This window comes from Oncorhynchus masou, chromosome 25, assembly GCF_036934945.1.
Source record: "Oncorhynchus masou masou isolate Uvic2021 chromosome 25, UVic_Omas_1.1, whole genome shotgun sequence".
Taxonomy (NCBI): Eukaryota; Metazoa; Chordata; class Actinopteri; order Salmoniformes; family Salmonidae; genus Oncorhynchus; species Oncorhynchus masou.
In genome coordinates, this window is record NC_088236.1 from 36316887 (window position 1) to 36340674 (window position 23788).

General features: G+C 42.5%; 2 protein-coding genes across 6 annotated transcripts; one reads left to right on the forward strand and one right to left on the reverse strand.

Moving 5' to 3' along the window:
* Positions 1-2829: 2829 nt before the first annotated feature.
* On the forward strand, positions 2830-18315 carry upb1 (ureidopropionase, beta). The gene is made up of 9 exons (XM_064937542.1): positions 2830-3012; positions 5743-5914; positions 6116-6203; positions 6841-6935; positions 7557-7715; positions 10801-11052; positions 11322-11364; positions 17477-17631; positions 17857-18315. The coding sequence occupies exons 1-9, from the start codon at positions 2909-2911 to the stop codon at positions 17938-17940; spliced, it is 1152 nt and encodes a 383-aa protein (XP_064793614.1). The 5' UTR covers positions 2830-2908; the 3' UTR covers positions 17941-18315.
* LOC135514226 (protein GUCD1-like) lies at positions 18096-23377 on the reverse strand. 5 transcript variants are annotated; one of them, XM_064937546.1, is made up of 6 exons: positions 23326-23377; positions 21475-21595; positions 21203-21368; positions 20680-20771; positions 20299-20540; positions 18096-19998 (listed from the first exon to the last, which is right to left on the reverse strand). In XM_064937546.1, the coding sequence occupies exons 2-6, from the start codon at positions 21519-21521 to the stop codon at positions 19907-19909; spliced, it is 639 nt and encodes a 212-aa protein (XP_064793618.1). In that variant the 5' UTR covers positions 21522-21595; positions 23326-23377; the 3' UTR covers positions 18096-19906. The 5 variants fall into 5 exon arrangements, with proteins under 5 accessions (XP_064793618.1, XP_064793615.1, XP_064793619.1 ...); XM_064937543.1 differs by lacking the exon at positions 23326-23377 and adding an exon at positions 21964-22350; XM_064937547.1 differs by lacking the exon at positions 23326-23377 and adding an exon at positions 22116-22349 and having other exon boundaries at positions 21511-21595.
* Between the last annotated feature and the right edge of the window lie 411 nt (positions 23378-23788).

Here is a 23788-nt window from a genome sequence, read left to right on the forward strand (position 1 = left end):
TACTGATGTCAACGTTGTGAACAGAGTGCCCCATGGTGGCGGTGGGGTTATGGTATGGGCAGGCATAAGCTACAGACAACGAACACAATTGCATTTTATCTATGGCAATTTGAATGCCATGACGAGCCCATTGTTGTGACATTCATCCGCTGCCATCACCTCAAGTTTCAGCATGATAATGCACGGCCCCATGTTGCTAGGATCTGTACACAATTCCTAGAATCTGAAAATGTCCCAGTTCTTCCATGGCCTGCATACTCACCAGACATGTCACCCCTTGAGTATGTTTGGGATGCTCTGTGTTGACGTGTAAGACAGCGTGTTCCAGTCCCCTCCAATATCTAGGTCAAAAAGGCTCATTAACAGCTTCTTCCCCCAAGCCATGACTGCTGAACAATTAATCAAATCTACAACCAGACTATTTGCATTGACCCCCCCCCCTTTTTTTTACACTGCTGCTACTCGCTGTTTATTATCTATGCATAATCACTTTACCCTACCTACATGTACAAATTACCTCGACTGACCTGTACTGCCATACATTGACTCTGTACCAGTACCCCCTGTATAGCCTATATATATATACACTGCTCAAAAAAATAAAGGGAACACTAAAATAACACATCCTAGATCTGAATGAATGAAATATTCTTATTAAATACTTTTTTCTTTACATAGTTGAATGTGCTGACAACAAAATCACACAAAAATTATCAATGGAAATCAAATTTATCAACCCATGGAGGTCTGGATTTGGAGTCACACTCAAAATGATAGTGGAAAACCACACTACAGGCTGATCCAACTTTGATGTAATGTCCTTAAAACAAGTCAAAATGAGGCTCAGTAGTGTGTGTGTGGCCTCCACGTGCCTGTATGACCTCCCTACAACACCTGGGCATGCTCCTGATGAGGTGGTGGATAGTCTCCTGAGGGATCTCCTCCCAGACCTGGACTAAAGCATCCGCCAACTCCTGGACAGTCTGTGGTGCAACGTGGCGTTGGTGGATGGAGCGAGACATGATGTCCCAGATGTGCTCAATTGGATTCAGGTCTGGGGAATGGGTGGGCCAGTCCATATCATCAATGCCTTCCTCTTGCAGGAACTGCTGAAACACTCCAGCCACATGAGGTCTAGCATTGTCTTGCATTAGGAGGAACCCAGGGCCAACCGCACCAGCATATGGTCTCATAAGGGGTGTGAGGATCTCATCTCGGTACCTAATGGCAGTCAGGCTACCTCTGGCGAGCACATGGAGGGCTGTGCGGCTCCCCAAAGAAATGCCACCCCACACCATGACTGACCCACCGCCAAACCAGTCATGCTGGAGGATGTTGCAGGCAGCAGAACGTTCTCCACGGCGTCTCCAGACTGTCACATCTGTCACGTGCTCAGTGTGAACCTGCTTTCATCTGTGAAGAGCACAGGGCACCAGTGGCGAATTTGACAATCTTGGTGTTCTCTGGCAAATGCCAAACGTCCTGCACAGTGTTGGGCTGTAAGCACAACCCCCACCAGTGGACGTCGGGCCCTCATACCACCCTCATGGAGTCTGTTTCTGACTGTTTGAGCAGACACATGCACATTTGTGGCCTGCTGGAGGTCATTTTGCAGGGCTCTGGCAGTGCTCCTCCTGCTCCTCCTTGCACAAAGGCAGAGGTAGCGGTCCTGCTACTAGGTTGTTGCCCTCCTACGGCCTCCTCCACGTCTCCTGATGTACTGGCCTGTCTCCTGGTACGCCTCCATGCTCTGAACACTACGCTGACAGACATAGCAAACCTTCTTGCCACAGCTCGCATTGATGTGCCGTCATGGATGAGCTGCACTACCTGAGCCACTTGTGTGGGTTGTAGACTCCGTCTCATGCTACCACTAGAGTGATAGCACCGCCAGCATTCAAAAGTGACCAAAACATCAGCCAGGAAGCATAGGAACTGAGAAGTGGTCTGTGGTTATCACCTGCAGAACCACTCCTTTCTTGGGGGTGTCTTGCTAATTGCCTATAATTTCCAACTGTTGTCTATTCCATTTGCACAACAGCATGTGAAATTTATTGTCAATCAGTGTTGCTTCCTAAGTTGACAGTTTGATTTCACAGAAGTGTGATTGACTTGGAGTTACATTGTGTTGTTTAAGTGTTCCCTTTATTTTTTTGAGCAGTGTATATACTTGTTTGTTTAGTAAATATTTTCTTAACTCTATTTTCTTAAAACTGGTTGGTTAAGGGTTTGTAAGTAAGCATTTCATTGAAGATGAGTAGGTCAACAGACCACAATCAACAGCTTGATCGACTCGACGTGAAATAGATGTGTCGCGCTGCATGAGGCAAATGGTGGTCACCAGATACTGATCCACACCCCTATGTTAAAAAAAAAAATGTATCTCTGGCCAACATATTGTTATGAAAAAGGCAGGGAGCAGGCCTCGATCTTCTAGCCCGAAGTCCAGCGCGCTATCGGTTCAGTCCCAAAAGTATGCTCAAGCGGCAGAGTCAATATCGATATTCGCGCGTATAAACCCAGGGTCGTTACAATATGTATCCATATTCTTAGTCATTTGATCAACAGATTAGGGCCTAATGGATTTATTTCACTTGGCTGATTTCCGTACATAAACTGTAATTCAATAAAATCTTTGAAATTGTTTCATGTTGTGTTTATATTTTTGTTCAGTACATTTGTAGACACAGTAGACCTACCCTAGTCCGATACTACACCTGAGACCTGTCAAAAGCATACTTCCTGTAGTGCTGACAATGACTTTTGACGATGAGAAATGTGATGGAATCGGGATGGTTGCATTTCCGCTGGTAGACTTTGCCCAATAGTCGAAGGGGTGGGTTTACTAGGCTATCGGATTCACAAACACACGCACAAGGCTTGGACAGTATACAGAAGGAGCCTCAAAATGGCGGGGTCTGAGTTTGAATCTCTGGAGAAGACATTGGAGAAACATATTCCAGAGGAGGAATTGAAAGAAGTTAAACGAATCTTGTTTGGAAAAGAAACCAAGTGAGTTGTTGTCGAATTCTGCACGCAACAATATCAGGGTTAAAAAATCATGTCTGTAGGTTACTAGCCAGCAGATCCGACCCGCTTGTTTAAAGCTGCACTAGGTCAGACAGTATTTCTGTACAGGTTAAGACAACACGGAGCCGGCACGAGATATGACTCGGAAAACATACCCCAATCCAGTGATGAGAAAGACATTGTACTCCGAATCGTCAATTTATCCCAATTTACATCGAAAGGATTGAAAGACTGCTATTTTTTTCCTGAAAACTTTCCTTTTCGTCCTTTAAATTTTTGTATTTTGTATTTTTTTATTAACAACAAATCAATACATAAAGCACATGAGGGAACACAAGCATACATATATTACAAACAATGGACAATCGAGCTAGGGGGTACAATATCACATTACAATTACACAATGACCTTAAGGGACATACATATACTTACAATTCTAACAGCTTTTTTGTTAGTAGAGCATTTAACTGTCTTAAAATACAGTTCAATTTCTTTTTGTAGGGTACGAAAATGTGGTTTTCTGTTTGTAAATTTACATTTGTGTATATGAAATTTGGCCAAAAGAATAATGAAATGAATTACATAAAAATGTTTCAGCTTATTTCTATTGTATGGAAAGAATCCAAACAGTACATCTCTCCACAATAGTGTAAAATCTTCATAAATGTGTTCAATTATAAACCTACTGATGTCTTGCCACAGTTTTCATACATGCATACAATGCCAAAAAAAATGCAACGCTGTTTCTGGGTGGTCATTACAAAAGGAGCGATTTGAGTTGATGTTTTCCTTAAACTTCTTCATATAGTGGTTGGCAGAACTTTGTCAATATTATAATTGCAAAACAACAGGAAGTTAAGGCCACAAAAGTAGAGAAGACATGATAAGGAATAAAATTCCAGATAGAAGTGGGTCTTCTTAGGAATTGTTTTATCCAATTGATCTTAAAAGTATTATTTAAAGTAGTAAAGTCCAGAAAATTCAGTCCACCATTCTCATAAGTGTTCATTACAACAGTTTTCCTAATGTAATGGGTATGGTTTCTCCACAGAAAGTTGAAAAGCATCTGGTCTATCTCCTTGCTTATTTTACGGTCAAGATATAAAGATAGAGCACCATATGTTAGTCTAGAGATACCTTCAGCCTGGGTTATTAGGACTCTACCTTTTAAAGATAAGTCCCTCTGTAGCCATTGATTTAGCTTCTGTTTTTTTAATAAGAGGGTTCAAATTTAGTAAGCCTCTAGACTTCTGATCCTTTGTAATGGTTATGCCTAAATATGTAAGTTCTTCTTTTACTGGAATACCATAATATGAAGGTGTCACACAATTTTTGACAGCTATGAGTTCACATTTATTAATGTTAAGATAGATTTCCTTTTCGTCCTCATACTAGGTAGCAGAAGCCAAAGCAGAAATTTTGGAATGGCAGTGTCAGCCAATCAGCTCCTTTGTGACACTCCCCAGTAGAAGTCCTCCATAGGAATGAATGGAATTTTACAGTATTTAAATTGACAAAATTGCATGTATTTAAGTATGTATTTATTGTAGTTGGGACAGTAACATTAGTAATCTAAAAATATATATACTTTAAAGGAAATGTATATATATATTTTAATGTTTTTCAAACAGTACATCTCTCCACAATAGTGTAAAATCTTCATAAATGTGTTCAATTATAAACCTACTGATGTCTTGCCACAGTTTTCTTACATGCATACAATGCCAAAAAAGATTCAACACTGTTTCTGGGTGGTCATTACAAAAGGAGCAATTTGAGTTGATGAATGGAATGAATGTATTTTTAGATCACATAATATATTTTAAAAGCATACATTAAGGTGTCTTTAAAATAATACATACATAATACAAAACAAATAGAGACATTAAAAAATGCATTTCTATTAGCGTCCAAAACATTTTTTACAATGGTTGAGGTGCCAAGATGGAGACACGGTGGCTTCAACACAGCACCACCTATCAGTCATCTATTGTATGTATAAATCATTGAGTGCAATGCATTTCTCATCCCTGGATTGAGGTATGTTTTCCGAGCCATATCTCGCACTGGCTCCTATGGTGTCTTAATCTACAGTGGAAACCTGTCCAACCCTAGTGCAGCTGTAAGCAAGCGGGTCAGATCTGCTGGATAGTAGGCTAAAGGAGAAAATAGATCAAGTTTCATAACTATTTGGACAGTATGTATGGCCACATTTTGACACTGCTACTATAAAGTGAAACATATAGGAAAATATTGCTGTTTTTATTTTTCCTATCTAACGATTCCTTTGCACTATGATGTTCTGCATAGTGAGTTAATGATTTACAATCAAGTGGACTTTGACCAGTAGGTGTCCTTTCAACCTCTGTTGTATTTGTGCCTGTAGATGGGGGCAGTATTGAGCCTTTCACTGAGTATATGTTTGTTACACCCTGGCAGCATTGGCCAAATTAAAGGGATAGTTAAATCAAAAACAATGTTTTGGTATTTTGTTAGTTAGCCAACTGTTATTACAATCACACAAAAATGCACTTGTTTGTAGGTTTTACTAGCAGTACATGTGTTGCTGAGGGTCTGTGAACCCAGATGAGAGTCAATGAAGTAATTTTTGTCTGGGTAATTAGGGTTATCTGACCTTCTGGCCCTCCACATATTGATTTATTTCCTCCTTGAAACTAAAAGGTTTACAGCACATTTGACAATCTCTTGCAGGAAGTTGGTTCTACCAGCATGTGCAGTGGAGATAGCTTTGGAGAGGGACTTTGAGCTTCAGGGGTACATGTTTGAAGCTTCCACGGAGCAGCTCAGGACCCCGAGAACTGTCCGGGTGGGCCTCATTCAAAACCGCATCGTCCTGCCCACTGATGCCCCTGTCCTGGATCAGGTTAGAGAAGAATGACTACTTGGATTCCATTTATTTTACCAACCAACGCCTACTACAATATTGATTAAAGCTATGGCTTTATCTCTTCCTTCTCATTATATATGTGAAGTTACAATTGCACTTTCAAGTCCTTGCTATGAGCAGTGTTGAGAAGGTGCATGAGGCTTGGTGACTGATCCCTGTGTTTATCCCTCTGCCCAGATCACAGCGCTCCACAGAAGGATTGGTGAGATGGTGGATGTGGCGGCCATGTGTGGGGTCAACATTGTCTGCTTCCAGGAGGCCTGGAGTGAGTGACATAACTCAATGTCAGTCTTACTGGGGTAGCCTATTAAAGCTTATCAATGCTTTCCCAAAACTTTTCTTTGTGCAATTTGTTCCAGAGAATAAGGTAATTCCACTTTAAATAGGATACAAGTTGTGTAGGTTCACTTTACAGTAACTGTAGAAATTATAACAGGGTGATATTGGATTAGCCAAGGTGATAGGATCTGGGTATACGGCAGTAGGTTCATTTGTCCTTAATTGGTCATAGGGACGTCAGCAGCACACCAAACAGTCTGTTGTCCTATTTGTTTTGGCTCCTGAATGGCATTTTGATGTGTTGTGAATGAGGAGTGCATTACTCTGGTTCCTTAGAGTCTCCCAGTATAGAAACATGCTCAACTCACCCCAAAGTGTCCCGCAAGGGAGGTGACCCCCATTCCCACAACTATTTACGGCATTGATAAGCGTACACAGAAGTTTGCACCAAAATGCTTCTCATGGTGTAAAGAAGGATCATGTGACAAATAGTTTGAGCATATTTTCTGTCCTCTGAGAGATGTACTTATGATATGCACCCAAAGTGATGTTTAACTGCTCTCTTGCCTTACTCTTACTGCCTTGAGTTTTTAGAGATGATCCTGCTTTGTTCCCCACCACAGCTATGCCCTTTGCTTTCTGTACCCGGGAGAAAGAACCGTGGACAGAATTTGCTGAGTCTGCAGAAGAAGGATACACTACCCGCTTCTGCCAAGAGGTGAGAGGTGAGAGGTGAGGCGAGGTGAGATGTCTAATGCAACACTGCTAGTGACTCATACTCTGAAAACAGTCAGAGTAGTAGCCATTTAATAGTATGGTCAGTAAGTATGCACACCTACACTGAAGTTTTACAAATTCCTTTTACAGCAACTAACAGATATGAAACAGTTAAATAATGTCATTGCATAGATTGGAGATTGGCATTGCTCCTTAGTGTATTATTTAGCATGTGAAATAATGTTCCATTATGATTAATTTACAAGGCACATTCTACAACATTTATATAGGCCTAATTGTTGAATGTATACTGTTTTAAGAAACAGAGTGGTTGTACTGTAGGTTAGTTCGCAAGCTAATGATATTGACTAATAATATTGAGTAATAATATTGAATAATAAATGTTTGCAGCAGGAATTCATGCTCAGCTTGGGGACTAAAACATGTAAACAAACACCAGCTCCCATCGGAGATCAGCATTCCAGCATGTAGCAATGCGTTGTTGTCCACAATACATCCCTGTATGTACACATACTGTATGTGTGCTGATAAAGATGGGCAATTCCAGCCTTGTGTCTTTGTATGATGACCCATGTCTAAAACTACTCTTGTTTGTCTTTAGCTGGCAAAGAAATACAATATGGTAGTGATATCGCCCATTTTGGAGCGAGAGGAGGTACACAACGTTCTGTGGAACACGGCAGTAGTGGTCTCTAACTCGGGCAGCGTGCTGGGTAAAACCAGGAAGAATCACATTCCCCGAGTGGGAGACTTCAACGAGGTCAGTACACTAATCAATCTTTTTTTATCAGCGATCAAACAATCAATAAACAATTGTATGTATACTGCCCAATTTGTCACAAAGTGACAAAACACCCAGTATACAGTACTGTATGTCTCACAGCTGGCCCTATGGATTCTTCCCATGGTGGTCTGTGCCTCTGTCCACAACCTATCCATGAACAAGGGAACTGGTTCCTTCTTTCACAGAATATGGTTTTCCAGTGAGACTCAATGAATTTAACAGTGAAAGCACACTGGCATTAGTTAAATTACAGGGTTCAGAGAGGGCTCTTGCATGTGTGGACAGCACACCTCCTACCCTACTTTACTGCCATACTTGCCGTGCAGTACATGCCGAGCTTTCTATGTCTGAAAGGTTATGTACACGTACAGTGCCTTCAGAAAATATTCAGACCCCTTTGCTTTTTCCACAATTTGTTACGTTAGAGCCTCATTCTAAAATGGATTAAAATATTTTTAATCTACACACAATACCCTCTAATGACAAAGCAAAAACAGACCCTTTACTCAGTACTTTGTTGATGCACCTTTGGCAGCGATTACAACCTCGAGTCTTCTCCGGTATGATGCTACAAGCTTGACACACCTGTATTTGTGGAGTTTCTCCCATTCCTCTCTGCTGATCCTTTCAACCTCTATAAGGTTGGATGGGGAGCGTTGCTGCACGGCTATTTTCAGGTCTCTTCAGAGATGTTCGCTCGGGTTCAAGTCCGGGTTCTGGCTGGGCCATTCCAGGACATTCAGAGACTGAAAGTCACTCCTGCGTTGTCTTGGCTGTGTGCTTAGGATTGTTGTCCTGTTGGAAGGTGAACCTTCGCCCCAGTCTGAGGTCCTGAGCGCTTTGGAGCAGGTTTTAATCAAGGATCTTTCTGTACTTTGCTCTGTTCATCTTTCCCTCGATCCTGACTAGTCTCCCAGTCTATTCCTCTGTAAAACATCCTCACAGCATGATGCTGCCAACACCATGCTTCACCGTAGGGATTGTGCCAGGTTTCCTCCAGACTTGACACTTGGCATTCAAGCCGAAGAGTTCAATTTTGGTTTCATCAGACCAGAGAATCTTGTTTCTCATGGTCTGAGAGTCTTTAGATGCCTTTTGGAAAACTCCAAGCGGGCTGTCATGTGCCTTTTACTGAGGAGTGGCTTCCGCCTGGCCACTCTACCGTAAAGGCCTGATTGGTTGAGTGCTGCAGAGATTGTTGTCCTTCTGGAAGGTTCTCCCTTCTCAACAGATGAACTCTGGAGCTCTGTCAGCGTGACAATCAGGATCTTGGTCACCTCCCTGACCAAGACCCTTCTCCCCTGATTACTCAGTTTGGCCGGGCGGCCTGCTCTAGGAAGAATTTTGGTGGTTCCAAACTCCTTCCATTTAAGAATGATGGAGGCCACTGTGTTCTTGGGGACCTTCAATACTCCAGATCTGTGCCTCGACACAATCCTGTCTCTGCGCTCTATGGACAATTCCTTCGACCTCATGGCTTAGTTTTTGCTCTGACATGCACTGTCAACTGTGGGACCTTATATAGACAGTGTGCCTTTTCAATCATGTCCAATCAATTGAATTTACCGCAGGTGGACTCCAGTGAAGTTGTAGAAACATCTGAAGGATGATCAATGGAAACAGGATGCATCTGAGCTGCTGCCAACACACTGACTCAACTCCAGCCACTTTAATAATGGGAATTGATGGAAATTGATGTAAAATATATCACTAGCCACTTTAAACAATGCTACATAATATAATGTTTACATACCCTACATTACTCATCTCGTATATGTATATACTGTACTCTATATCATCTACTGCATCTTTATGTAATACATGTATCACTAGCCACTTTAAACTATGTCACTTTGTTTACATACCCTACATTACTCATCTCATATGTATATACTGTACTCGATACCATCTACTGCATCTTGCCTATGCCGTTCTGTACCATCACTCATTCATATATCTGTATGTACATATTCTTTATCCCTTTACACTAGTGTGTATAAGGTAGTAGTTGTGGAATTGTTAGGTTAGATTACTCGTTGGTTATTACTACATTGTCAGAACTAGAAGCACAAGCGTTTCGCTACACTCGCATTAACATCTGCTAACCATGTGTATGTGACAAATACATTTTATTTGATTTTGATTTTGATTTGGTTTGATTTAAGCTCAATTTCAAATCAAATCGGCAGGGTAGCCTAGTGGTTAGAGCGTTGGACTAGTGACCGGAAGGTTGCAAGTTCAAATCCCCGAGCTGACAAGGTACAAATCTGTCATTCTGCCCCTGAACAGGCAGTTAACCCACTGTTCCTAGGCCGTCATTGAAAATAAGAATTTGTTCTTAACTGACTTGACTGGTTAAATAAAGGAAAAATAAAAAAAGGGTCTGAATACTTATGTAAATAAGGTATTTCAGTTGGGTTTTTTTTGCAAAAAAATCTAAAAGCCTGTTTTCACTTTTTCATTATGGGGTGTAGATTGCTGAGGATTTTTTATTTATTTAATCCATTTTAGAGTAAGGATGTAACGTAACAAAATGTGGAAAAAGTCAAAGGGTCTGAATACTTTCCGAATGCACTGTAAGTGTACAACAAGTTCTGAGCAGATCACCGTGTACATATTAATCGAATCGTGTCCTGTTTGTTTATCAAACAGTAAGTCCTAATATCCAGCTCACACAATGGTGTATCTAGGAAGACATGGGTGCACGCTCATTTCGGGCAATTTTCAATAAGTCATGTCATCCACTAAACCTATTTACAGGTCAATGGATTCTGCATACTCATGCAGATGACATGGCATGTATGACATGTTCATTGCTCATGTTTATTGTCCTACACTGACACTTACAGTATCAACAATTTCCTTAACCTCTACAGGTCTAATGTATTTCTATGAGAATTTATTTGAACCTTCTTTAATTTTTGTATTTTGTTTCTATATTTCCTTACATGTAACCTTGTTATGCTCACCTCTTACATGTTTTTATGGAAGATATACTGTACTCGATGCAGATATGCACAGACTTTTGCTTTGACATATTCTTCTTCCCTCTCTAACTCAGTCCACATATTACATGGAGGGAAACACTGGCCACAAAGTGTTTCAGACCCAGTTTGGAAAGATTGCTGTGAACATCTGCTATGGGCGCCATCACCCTCTCAACTGGTTCATGTACAGCATGAACGGAGCAGAGATCATCTTCAACCCCTCTGCAACTGTTGGAGGACTCAGTGAGCCCATGTGGTCAATCGAGGCTAGGAATGCAGCTATAGCAAACCACTGCTTCACCTGTGGAATCAACCGTGTTGGGACAGTAAGTACCACCAAAGACAGGATTGTTTTGCTGCACATCTTTCTCTATTACAACCACCTATTATTGAGCCAAGTCCTAGAGGCATTGTAACATCTATTTTATGCTGCCCCCTACTGCCTCCATAGGCCAATTATCTACAGTATACTGGTATTCCTTCTGTTGTGTATAGCCATATATGCCACTGCTAGACTTCACAGCTGGTGTAAATTACATTATGTATGTGCCATCATGATTCTCTTTCTGACAAGGATATCTCTTGTTTTATGTAGGAGCACTTTAACAATGAGTTCACCTCTGGGGATGGAAAAAAAGGTATGAATCTTTGTCTTTTTTTTAGGACAGCGTAATATCATGCATATTACTTTGTCCTCTCCTGCCTTATCCCGTCTGTGACAAAATATAGTCATATGCATATCTCTATTTCAACTCACCACTGCATCTTTCTGTCAAGAATTTTACATGCATGTACACTACCGTTGGGGTCACGTAGGAATGTCCTTGTTTTTGAAAGAAAAGCACTTTTTTTGTCCATTAACATAACATCAAATGATCAGAACTACATTGTTAATGTTGTAAATGACTATTGTAGCTGGAAATGCCTCATCTGTTTATGGAATATCTACATTTACATTTAAGTCATTTAGCAGACGCTCTTATCCAGAGCGACTTACAAATTGGTGAATTCACCTTCTGACATCAGTGGAACAGCCACTTTACAATAGTGCATCTAAATCATTTAAGGGGGGGTGAGAAGGATTGCTTTATCCTATCCTAGGTATTCCTTGAAGAGGTGGGGTTTCAGGTGTCTCCGGAAGGTGGTGATTGACTCCGCTGTCCTGGCGTCGTGAGGGAGTTTGTTCCACCATTGGGGGGCCAGAGCAGCAAACAGTTTTGACTGGGCTGAGCGGGAACTGTACTTCCTCAGTGGTAGGGAGGCGAGCAGGCCAGAGGTGGATGAACGCAGTGCCCTTGTTTGGGTGTAGGGCCTGATCACAGCCTGGAGGTACTGCGGTGCCGTTCCCCTCACAGCTCCGTAGGCAAGCACCATGGTCTTGTAGCGGATGCGAGCTTCAACTGGAAGCCAGTGGAGAGAGCGGAGGAGCGGGGTGACGTGAGAGAACTTGGGAAGGTTGAACACCAGACGGGCTGCGGCGTTCTGGATGAGTTGTAGGGGTTTAATGGCACAGGCAGGGAGCCCAGCCAACAGCGAGTTGCAGTAATCCAGACGGGAGATGACAAGTGCCTGGATAAGGACCTGCGCCGCTTCCTGTGTGAGGCAGGGGCGTACTCTGCGGATGTTGTAGAGCATGAACCTACAGGAACGGGCCACCGCCTTGATGTTAGTTGAGAACGACAGGGTGTTGTCCAGGATCACGCCAAGGTTCTTAGCGCTCTGGGAGGAGGAAACAATGGAGTTGTCAACCGTGATGGCGAGATCATGGAACGGGCAGTCCTTCCCCGGGAGGAAGAGCAGCTCCGTCTTGCCGAGGTTCAGCTTGAGGTGGTGATCCGTCATCCACACTGATATGTCTGCCAGACATGCAGAGATGCGATTCGCCACCTGGTCATCAGAAGGGGGAAAGGAGAAGATTAATTGTGTGTCGTCTGCATAGCAATGATAGGAGAGACCATGTGAGGTTATGACAGAGCCAAGTGACTTGGTGTATAGCGAGAATAGGAGAGGGCCTAGAACAGAGCCCTGGGGGACACCAGTGGTGAGAGCGCGTGGCGAGGAGACAGATTCTCGCCACGCCACCTGGTAGGAGCGACCTGTCAGGTAGGACGCAATCCAAGCATGGGCCGCACCGGAGATGCCCAACTCGGAGAGGGTGGAGAGGAGGATCTGATGGTTCACAGTGTCGAAGGCAGCCGATAGGTCTAGAAGGATGAGAGCAGAGGAGAGAGAGTTAGCTTTAGCAGTGCGGAGCGCCTCCGTGATACAGAGAAGAGCAGTCTCAGTTGAATGACTAGTCTTGAAACCTGACTGATTTGGATCAAGAAGGTCATTCTGAGAGAGATAGCGGGAGAGCTGGCCAAGGACGGCACGTTCAAGAGTTTTGGAGAGAAAAGAAAGAAGGGATACTGGTCTGTAGTTGTTGACATCGGAGGGATCGAGTGTAGGTTTTTTCAGAAGGGGTGCAACTCTTGCTCTCTTGAAGACGGAAGGGACGTAGCCAGCGGTCAAGGATGAGTTGATGAGCGAGGTGAGGTAAGGGAGAAGGTCTCCGGAAATGGTCTGGAGAAGAGAGGAGGGGATAGGGTCAAGCGGGCAGGTTGTTGGGCGGCCGGCCGTCACAAGAAGCGAGATTTCATCTGGAGAGAGAGGGGAGAAAGAAGTCAGAGCACAGGGTAGGGCAGTGTGAGCAGAACCAGCGGTGTCGTTTGACTTAGCAAACGAGGATCGGATGTCGTCGACCTTCTTTTCAAAATGGTTGACGAAGTCATCTGCAGAGAGGGAGGAGGGGGGAGGGGGAGGAGGATTCAGAAGGGAGGAGAAGGTGGCAAAGAGCTTCCTAGGGTTAGAGGCAGATGCTTGGAATTTAGAGTGGAAGAAAGTGGCTTTAGCAGCAGAGACAGAGGAGGAAAATGTAGAGAGGAGGGAGTGAAAGGATGCCAGGTCCGCAGGGAGGCGAGTTTTCCTCCATTTCCGCTCGGCTGCCCGGAGCACTGTTCTGTGAGCTCGCAATGAGTCGTCGAGCCACGGAGCGGGAGGGGAGGACCGAGCCGGCCTGGAGGATAGGGGACATAGAGAGTCAAAGGATGCAGAAAGGGAAGAGAGGAGGGTTGAGGAGGCAGAATCAGGAGATAGGTTGGAGAAGGTATGAGCAGAGGGAAGAGATGATAGGATGGAAGAGGAGAGAGTAGCGGGGGAGAGAGAGCGAAGGTTGGGACGGCGCGATACCATCCGAGTAGGGGCAGTGTGGGAAGTGTTGGATGAGAGCGAGAGGGAAAAGGATACAAGGTAGTGGTCGGAGACTTGGAGGGGAGTTGCAATGAGGTTAGTGGTAGAACAGCATCTAGTAAAGATGAGGTCGGCGTATTGCCTGCCTTGTGAGTAGGGGGAAGGTGAGAGGGTGAGGTCAAAAGAGGAGAGGAGTGGAAAGAAGGAGGCAGAGAGGAATGAGTCAAAGGTAGACGTGGGGAGGTTAAAGTCGCCCAGGACTGTGAGAGGTGAGCCGTCCTCAGGAAAGGAGCTTATCAAGGCATCAAGCTCATTGATGAACTCTCCGAGGGAACCTGGAGGGCGATAAATGATAAGGATGTTAAGCTTGAAAGGGCTGGTAACTGTGACAGCATGGAATTCAAAGGAGGCGATAGACAGATGGGTAAGGGGAGAGAGAGAAATGACCACTTGGGAGAGATGAGGATCCCGGTGCCACCACCCCGCTGACCAGAAGCTCTCGGGGTGTGCGAGAACACGTGGGCGGACGAAGAGAGAGCAGTAGGAGTAGCAGAGTTGTCTGTGGTGATCCATGTTTCCGTCAGTGCCAAGAAGTCGAGGGACTGGAGGGAGGCATAGGCTGAGATGAACTCTGCCTTGTTGGCCGCAGATCGGCAGTTCCAGAGGCTACCGGAGACCTGGAACTCCACGTGGGTCGTGCGCGCTGGGACCACCAGATTAGGGTGGCCGCGGCCACGCGGTGTGGAGCGTTTGTATGGTCTGTGCAGAGAGGAGAGAACAGGGATAGATAGACACATAGTTGACAGGCTACAGAAGAGGCTACGCTAATGCAAAGGAGATTGGAATGACAAGTGGACTACACTTATCGAATGTTCAGAACGTTAAGCTTACGTAGAATCTTATTGACTAAAATGATTGAAATGATACAGTACTGCTGGAGTAGGCTAGCTGGCAGTGGCTACGTTGTTGACACTACACTAATCAAGTCGTTCCGTCGAGTGTAATAGTTTCTACAGTGCTGCTATTCGGGGGCTAGCTGGCTAGCTAGCAGTGTTGATTACGTAACGTTACGTTAAAAGAACGACAATAGCTGGCTAGCTAACCTAGAAAATTGCTCCAGACTACACAATTGTCTTAGATACAAAGACGGCTATGTAGCTAGCTAGCTACGATCAAACAAATCAAACCGTTGGACTGTAATGAAGTGAAATGAAAATGTGATACTACCTGTGGAGCGAGGCGGAATGTTGACCGGGTTGTTGAAGTTCAATTCGGAAGACGTTGGCTAGCTGTTGGCTAGCTAGCTAGCAGTGACTCCTACGTTAAGGACGACAAATAGTTGGCTAGCTAACCTCGGTAAATTAAGATAATCACTCTAAGTCTACACACTCTAAACTACACAATTACCTTGGATACGAGGACAGCAAAGACAACTATGTAGCTAGCTAACACTACACTAATCGAGTCGTTGAGTGTAATAGTTTCTACAGTGCTAGTGGACGTTAGCTAGCTGCTGTGCTAGTGGACGTTAGCTAGCTGCTGGGCAGAAAGCAGTGTAGACTACGTTAGGACGACGAAATACGATAATTACGCAATTATCTTTGATACAAAGACGGCTATGTAGCTAGCTAAGAAGAAATTGCTAAGATTAGACAAATCAAACCGTTGTACTATAATGAAATGTAATGAACTATAATGTACTATAAATGAATGATTAGATAAAAACAAGTAACAGGTAGCCTGACAATAATCCCACCTTTCTAGCTGTTAATTAACTTTTTAACTTTTAAACATGGTGCTTGTTGTGTTAGCGTAGTATTTTCATCATCAGTTGAAAACAGAAGTGACCCACCTGAGAGAGAAGCTCCTGCGATCTACATAGGCGTACAGAGGTCCATTATCAGCAACCATCACTGCTGTGTTCCAATTGGAGGGTTGTGTTAGCTAATCCAAGTTTATCATTTTAAAAGGCTGATTGATCATTAGAAAACACTTTTGCAATAATGTTAGTACAGCTGAAATCTGTTGTGCTGATTAAAGAAGCAATAAAACTGGACTTCTTTAGACTAGTTGAGTATTTGGAGCATCAGCATTTGTGGGTTCGATTACAGGCTCAAAATGGACAGAAACAAAGAACTTTCTTCTGAAACTCGTCAGTCTATTCTTGTTCAGAGAAATGAAGGCTACTCCATGCGAGAAATTGCCAAGAAACTGAAGATCTCGTACAACACTGTGTACTACTCCCTTCCCAGAACAGCGCAAACTGGTCTAACCAGAAAAGAAAGAGGAGTGGGAGGCCCCGGGAGCAAAACTGAGCAAGAGGACAAGTACATTACAGTGTCTCGTTTGAGAAACGGATTCCTCACAAGTCCTCAACTGGCTGCTTCATTAAATAGTACCCGCAAAACACCAGTCTCAACGTCAACAGTGAAGAGGCGACTCCGGGATGCTGGCCTTCTAGGCAGAGTTCCTCTTTCCAGTGTCCGTTCTTTTTCCCATCTTAATCTTTTCTTTTTATTGGCCAGTCGGAGATATGGCTTTTTCTTTCCAACTCTGCCTAGAAAGCCAGCATCCCGGAGTCGCCTCTTCACTATTGCCATTAAGACTAGTGTTTTCCTGGTACTATTTAATGAAGCTGCCAGTTGAGGATTTGTGATGCGTCTGTTTCCCATTAAGACCATTCTTGATTTACACGGGAAACTGTTGAGTGTGAAAAACCCAGCAGCGTTGCAGTTCTCAACACATACCGGTGCGCCTGGCACCTACTACAATACCCCGTTCAAAGGCACTTAAATATTTTGTCTTGCCCATTCACCCTCCGAATGGCACACAGACTGTACACAATCCATGTCTCAAGGCTTAGAAATACTTCTTTAACCTGTCTCCTTCCCTTCATCTACACTGATTTGAAGTAGATTTAACAAATTACATCAAGACTGATTCACCTGGTCAGTCTGTCTTGGAAAGAGACGGTTTTCTTAATGTTTTGTATACTTGATGTAAGTGAATTTGCCCAAATACTTTTGGTTCCCTAAAATGGGAGACTATGTACAAAGAGTGCTGTAATTTCTAAACTGTTCACCTGATATGGAGGAAAATACCCTCAAATTAAAGCTGACAGTCTGCACGTTAACCTCATATTCATTGTATCATCCAAAGTGCTGGAGTACAGAGCCAAAACAACAAATGTGTCACTATCCAAACACTTTTGGTCCTCACTGTATGAGCCATACCCCAAAGCAAAGTGTCTGTTTGCTGTTGACACTCAGAACAGGCCTGGGGAAAGCAGCCAAGTCAACAAGTGTCATGTTTCTGAACGTTATATCCACACTCATATCCAAAGACTTCATTACCCATGTATAAAGTGTCAGTTTGAACATGCAGTCCTGCCCTACTCTTGTTACACATAGGTGAAATCTGACCAGGTAGACACGAGCCATCTGTCATTCAGTTGGGATTCCTCTGACCAGTTTTATTGAAAAGCTCATTGTCAACCAGAATTCTGTCTTTGTTCTTTTATAGCTCACCAAGATTTCGGATACTTCTATGGGTCAAGCTATGTGGCTGCTCCGGATGGCAGCCGCTCACCAGGCCTGTCCAGAACCCGTGACGGACTCCTTGTGACTGAAATGGACCTCAACCTGACCAGGCAAATCAGTGACAAATGGAGTTTTAAGGTGAACTACTTTCATAAGAACCTTATTTCATAAGAATTGTACATATTTTACATGATTTCAGCTCATGTTTTTGGTAGTAATAGCAGTTCATTGCGTCCTTATTGGAAATGCATGTTTCCCTAACAGACATCACTATCTGGTCTACCTTTCTAGCTTTCAGTTAGGCGATAACACAACCCTCATCTATTACATTTGCATGAAGTAGTTTGCTGTAACTATTTGCAGATGACTGGGAGGTATGAAGAGTATGCAGAGGAGCTCACCAGGGCCACCAAGCAGGACTTCAAACCCAACATAATCAAAGAGTAGAAGATCCATGCTTTCTGAAGGGACCTCTACATGGAGACGGGCTGCACTATAGACATGAAGTCACTGTTGAGGCAGACATGTCTAGTGCCATCAAGAGTATGAACAGACCAATTAAGCCAGCCATTTGTTAAAATTATTTTGATTACAGTACGTAATTGGAATTGTAAAAAAAAGTTTGCCATTTTAATAGATAACAAATACACAACCAGGAATAAATTGTCTTCCCACCCAATTAGTAGATTGGGAAAATATCTTAAAATATTAATTAAATAATACATAATTATGGCTGGTACAAATACCATAGTGCTATATCATCCATGATACCAAAATGTAAAAATAAATGTTGAATGAGAATTAAATAAAGGTGTCATTCTATGTGTTGTCTCTACTTGATTGCGGTTTTCAACAGAAAACATCTTATGATAAATCCTTTAAAACCTTACTATAGCGTTAAGTCATACACTGAAGAAAAACCTACAATGCATCCATACCCCGTACTGAGTATTTTAGACTTTACACTGTCTCCATTCTCTCTTTTTTCTAACTTAAAGAGCATGGAGATTGAGGCATGTAGTGCAACCCTGAAAAGGGACCTTCCGATGAAAACGAAGTTAACTGATTAACTGGTGCACACAACAAGAGCAAAGTCTGTTCAAAGCAGCTGGCTGAGGTTGAACATGATGTCCCGATTGCCGACATCTAAGCCTGCCGGGCAGATTTGGTTCCATAAACAGGCTATTGGTCGAGGCGTTTTTGAATTAAGAAAATTAGTTTGTGAAATGGGTTTGCTATCGTAGTACAACACATCAGACTTCATGAACATTAATTACCTGAGTCCTTCAAAAACTATTTCTCCCTCTATTCCCTGTTATTAGCCAATTCTAAATAATAAGTTAAGTTTAACAAACACATGCCACCAAAGGTCTCTTCACATTCCCCAAGTCAAGAACAGACTATGGGAGGAGCACAGTACTACATAGATCCCTGGCAACATGGAATTCCACATCAGGTAACTGATGCAAGCAGTAGAATCAGATTTTAAAAAACATAAAAATACACCTTATGGAACAGCGGGGACTGTGAAGAGACGCACACACATACACATGATAAGACATGCACTCTACACACACGTACACATGGATATTGTATTGTAAATATGTGATAGTGGAGTAGTGGACTGAAGGAACACTATATGTATTGGGCAAAGTGTTATGAAATGTAATGTCATGTACTGTTTTAAATGTTATATAACTGCCTTAATGTTGCTGGACCCCAGGAGGAGTAGCTGAGCAGCTAATGAGGATCCTTAATAAATACAATTAATACAAATCAAACTATTAATAACATAAGACTAGGCTTGTCTTAGGGGAGGAAAGCAGCTATACATGGCCCATCAGACTTGCATGACAAATACATGACACCAGAATAAACCATTAAGAAAGCATCATGTTGCCGTAAGCCCTCGTATGTGCATTGTTTTGCCCTCGTCTCCAAGTTTAGAAACAACTTGAGTGTCATTGGCATTTTGTCCACTCAGCATTAGGAATAGGATTAATAGGCTTGCACTGCTAAATATTTCACAATGTCAATTGGTAGAATCAACTAAAACTAAACAAAAAGGGGACAGTGTCAAAATTAATTTATTCTATTTCATCTATCTGCTGGTCTCCCAACCAACATAAAAACCACACTTGCTTTGTTGATCTCTTCAGCTGTTATTCCTTTAGACACTGACGACTAGCATGGGCTATGTGTGGTGACGTTGGAGTGGTGTTGTATGTTCTGTGAGCAATCAGCCATGTTAGCACTGGAGTGGACAGCCCAGGCCCATCGACAACACTGGGCCAGAGCTGGAACCAGCAGTCCCTGTTCAGGGACCTGTAGACCCACTGTTGTTTCATCATAGTGAGGATGGGACGCTATGATGTTGTGGAGACCATCTGCATTGTCATCTGCACCGCCACCATCAGCTCTCCTTGAAGATGAACAGAATATCCTCATCTGTCCCGTAGCTCATTCGAGCCTCTTCAAAGTTACTAATGCTGGTGCAACACACGCCTGCAAGTAAAACACCCAAAGGCTTTCTGTCAATGTGATATTTTCACTCTTACTCAATCTCCCTGTGATTACTGCCAAGAACATGGTCAACCTTTCACCCTCTGGTTACATGTTCATGCAATGCACCATGCAGGCGTCAGGTGTCAATGTTATTGTGCAATTTATTAAGAAGCGTTTAAATGTAGAACTTTAATGCCCAAAATACAATGCAATTTATTCCACACTTATACTGAATGATATATGGGTCTGGTATGTCAGTGGCCCTGTTAACTGTTAGAGATGTGTAGAGGGACCACTCACGGTCTGAGTAGGCAGGGTTGTTGTAGAAGATGCAGCCGCTGCTCCGGTTGAAGCCACACACCACCACAAAGTGACCCTGGTATTCTGGCTTCCTGCAGAAGCACTTCTGGCCCACAGGCAGGAAACAGCAGTACTTGACAGGCGAAGTGCAGAGTTCACACACCAGAACCACAGCGTTGACCAGCACTATGGCCACATGGCTCAGGTCAACATGTTCCTGGATTTCCTGAATTGTCACAGAGCTACAGGTGACATTGAAAAAGGGAGAAAGTTAGGATCTGTTAGTTATTCTCTCTCTAGGTCTGGAAAACAACTATTACTAACCAGACAAGCTGGTAGTTTTGGAACAATTTGTCTTTATTTTTCACAAAGTTAATTAACCATTGTTTCACCACGACATTCTTGCTCTCAGCCTTAAGGAAGAGTTTGTTCACTCTGTCTTCCTCAGTGTCAAAATGCTTTTTGTAGAAGGACTGGAAAAAGATGAAAGGAACAAATACATGATAAGAGTCTCAGGTTAATTAATTAAGGATATTTGTTATGGTGGGCTACATCAAAAAAGGTGTGATGGGTCCGCCATCAAAAAGATGTTGCATAAAGCTTACTTCATTTTTAAAATCGTTGTATTTATTTCACTAATTTCATCAGGGACATTTTAGCAGCCGCCTTCTACACACTGAAAAATGCTGCAAAGCCAAAACATCTGTGTACATTATCCCTGATGCAATGCAAAAAAAAAGCTATGCAACATCTTTTTGAGTGTGAATTCACAGGTTCTATGCAACAACCAAACTTCCGGAAGAGCGCAATGGTCTCCTTTTAATGGGTACATGACAATGAAAAATACTTATACATTATAACTGTTGTACTTCTTGTGATGGTCTACAAAGTGTTGCCTCGTTACCTGATTCCTGAAGCCCTTGTCAACACCCAGTGTCTGAGTACAGAAGCGGTACCTGACCCCCAGCTGGCACATGAGGTAGGCCAAGTCAATTGTCCACACGCTCTCCGTCAGCTTCAGCTCCCAGCAAGCACCCTGAAACTCTTCATCACTCACAGGGTGGAGGTACCTGCCAAATCATGGACAAAAAGTGACACTTGCATGATGAGGTCTTCAGCGTCACAATTGTCTGTATCTACTGTAGTTAAAATGCCGACACATGCAAGTCTGTGTACCGTGTATGTAAAGTATATGACGAAATGTTCCCGTACTTCAAAACCATTCTTGCGCAGGCTAATCCACAGTCCCAGTGGTACAGCTGCCGAATGACAGGTACATTCAGCAGAATGGCATCACCTGTCAAAAACAAGATATGAGGCTGATGCAAAGAAGTACACAATCATAGATACTGGTCCTCATCTGGGCCTAAATCTGTCTGTTACTTGCTGTTCTGGCAAGCTTCTCTAAATGAATTCAAATCATGTTTACAAAACTAGCTAGCTAGTTAATTAATGTTTTTCTCGTGGATTGGAAATTCCTTTAGCACCACTGATATAGAAAGCAAGTAGTATTCACATGTGACAATGTCATGAAATGGATGGGGTGCTTTGGCTCCACTGTTTACATTGGTGGCTAGCTAGCTAACGTTAGCTAAATTAAGTGGGGTCAACTACCAAACTCTACATTTCAAAACCACTCTCTAGCTAGAACATAACTACATTTACCTGACATTCTGTTGGATTGTTCTTTGCTGCTAGATGCAAAACCCAAGTTAGTCAGACTTGTTTACAGATGGTAGCTAGCTAATTCTCCGGAGTTGGATTGCCTCATGAGGGTGTTGGCTAGGACTGCCTAGCTAACAACGAAATTAGCTTACCCTAACAGATAGCGTTAGCATTATTTACATCTGGTAGGTCGACTTGATGGTCGATTCGCTCACTAAGTTAACGGTTAGATCCTTCAAAGTGGTAGCTACAGCTTTGACGTATGTGAACTGTTGAGGAATGGTTTCTAGTGTACACAGACAGTTCTGTTCAGCTAGCTAGTAAGCTAACTAGCCATATGGTTATATTCAGAGAAAACTACAAACGAAACACCACTGAAGAGTGCAAGAATAACTAAGTTCTTCTGGGTCAAGGATTTTTGGACTATTCAGAATAACAGTTCCCCTTTGTAAATTAATAATTAGGCGAAAACGATGGAAAATGTGCAAAATTATCTATAAAGGTTATACTAGTTATGATATAAATAATAATTAAAGTATTTAAATGAGATATGTGTTTTATTTCTTTCTTATTTTTTCAAGACTGTCAACAATGTTTATTTTTTTGTATGTACTCTTGTAATTTATTGCACCATACACAATTTCTCTACGTTGTGTTGCAGTATAAGGAGAACTTCAGGTTTACACCCAGAGGAGCGTCACTGCTCATTGTGGAGCCCTTAAAGAATGCCAAATCATCTTAAATACAATATTTTTTCATATTGGACATACATATTTGAGGTTGTGGACAGGTGTCTTTTATACTGATAACAAGTTCAAACAGGTGCCATTAATACAGGTAACGAGTGGAGGACAGAGGAGCCTCTTAAAGAAGAAGTTACAGGTCTGTGAGAGCCAGACATCTTGCTTGTTTGTAGGTGACCAAATACTTATTTTTCACTATAATTTGCAAATAAATTCATTAGAAATCCTACAATGTGATTTTCTGGATTTTGTCTGTCATAGTTGAAGTGTACCCATGATGACAATTACAGGCCTCTCTCATCTTTTTAAGTGGGAGAACTTGCATAATTGGTGGCTGACTAAATACTTTTTTGCCCCACTGTATATGCCACTGTATCTTAGTCCAATGCAGCTCTGACGTATATATATATATATATATATATTCTTAATCCATTCCTTACTTAGATTTACATATATTTTGGGTATATGTTGTGAAACTGTTAGATATTACTGCGCTGTCGGAGCTAGAAGCACAAGTATTTCGCTATACCCGCAATAACATCTGGTTAACACGTGTATGTGACTAATAAAATTTGATTTGATTTTTTGCGAACCACACATGCGGAGATCATCCACTCACCTACTCTCTATCTCACAACGACACGGCAGTTGGAACCGAAATCTCAAATTCCGACCCGAAGGACAGATTTCCACCGGTCTAATGTCCATTGCTTGTGTTTCTTGGCCCAAGCAAGTCTCTTCTAATGTCCTTTTAAACTGTCCTTTTAATAGTGATCCTGCTTCTGTTGCCTGTTTTGAGTGTTTTGGTTGATAGCCTACTGATTCCGTGAGCACCAAGCCTCATGCAACAATTTCACAAATGCGGCTGTTTTTAATCTTTGCTATGCTGTAATTAAGGCTTTACACTTTTTTTCCCCCGTTAGACCAGCCTCTGTTATTATTTGTAATTCATTTAGTGTTGCTTACACTGTTCCAAATTGTCATAAAAATGATATTTTTAATAATAACCCTCCTTTATCATTGTTGTTGTTATTATAATAGGTAATGTCATTATCATTACTAGGCTTAGTATAGAAGCCTTG

Coding starts and splice junctions, on each gene's coding strand:
- upb1 (XM_064937542.1), top strand. CDS start 2,909: ATGGCGGGGTCTGAGTTTGAATCTCTGGAGAAGACATTGGAGAAACAT. Junction 5,915..6,115: donor ATGCCCCTGTCCTGGATCAG/GTTAGAGAAGAA, acceptor CCCTCTGCCCAG/ATCACAGCGCTCCACAGAAG. Junction 17,632..17,856: donor GTGACAAATGGAGTTTTAAG/GTGAACTACTTT, acceptor AACTATTTGCAG/ATGACTGGGAGGTATGAAGA.
- LOC135514226 (XM_064937543.1), bottom strand. Junction 20,541..20,679: donor AATGTCGTGGTGAAACAATG/GTTAATTAACTT, acceptor TGTCACCTGTAG/CTCTGTGACAATTCAGGAAA. Junction 19,999..20,298: donor CAACCCTGCCTACTCAGACC/GTGAGTGGTCCC, acceptor TTTTACTTGCAG/GCGTGTGTTGCACCAGCATT.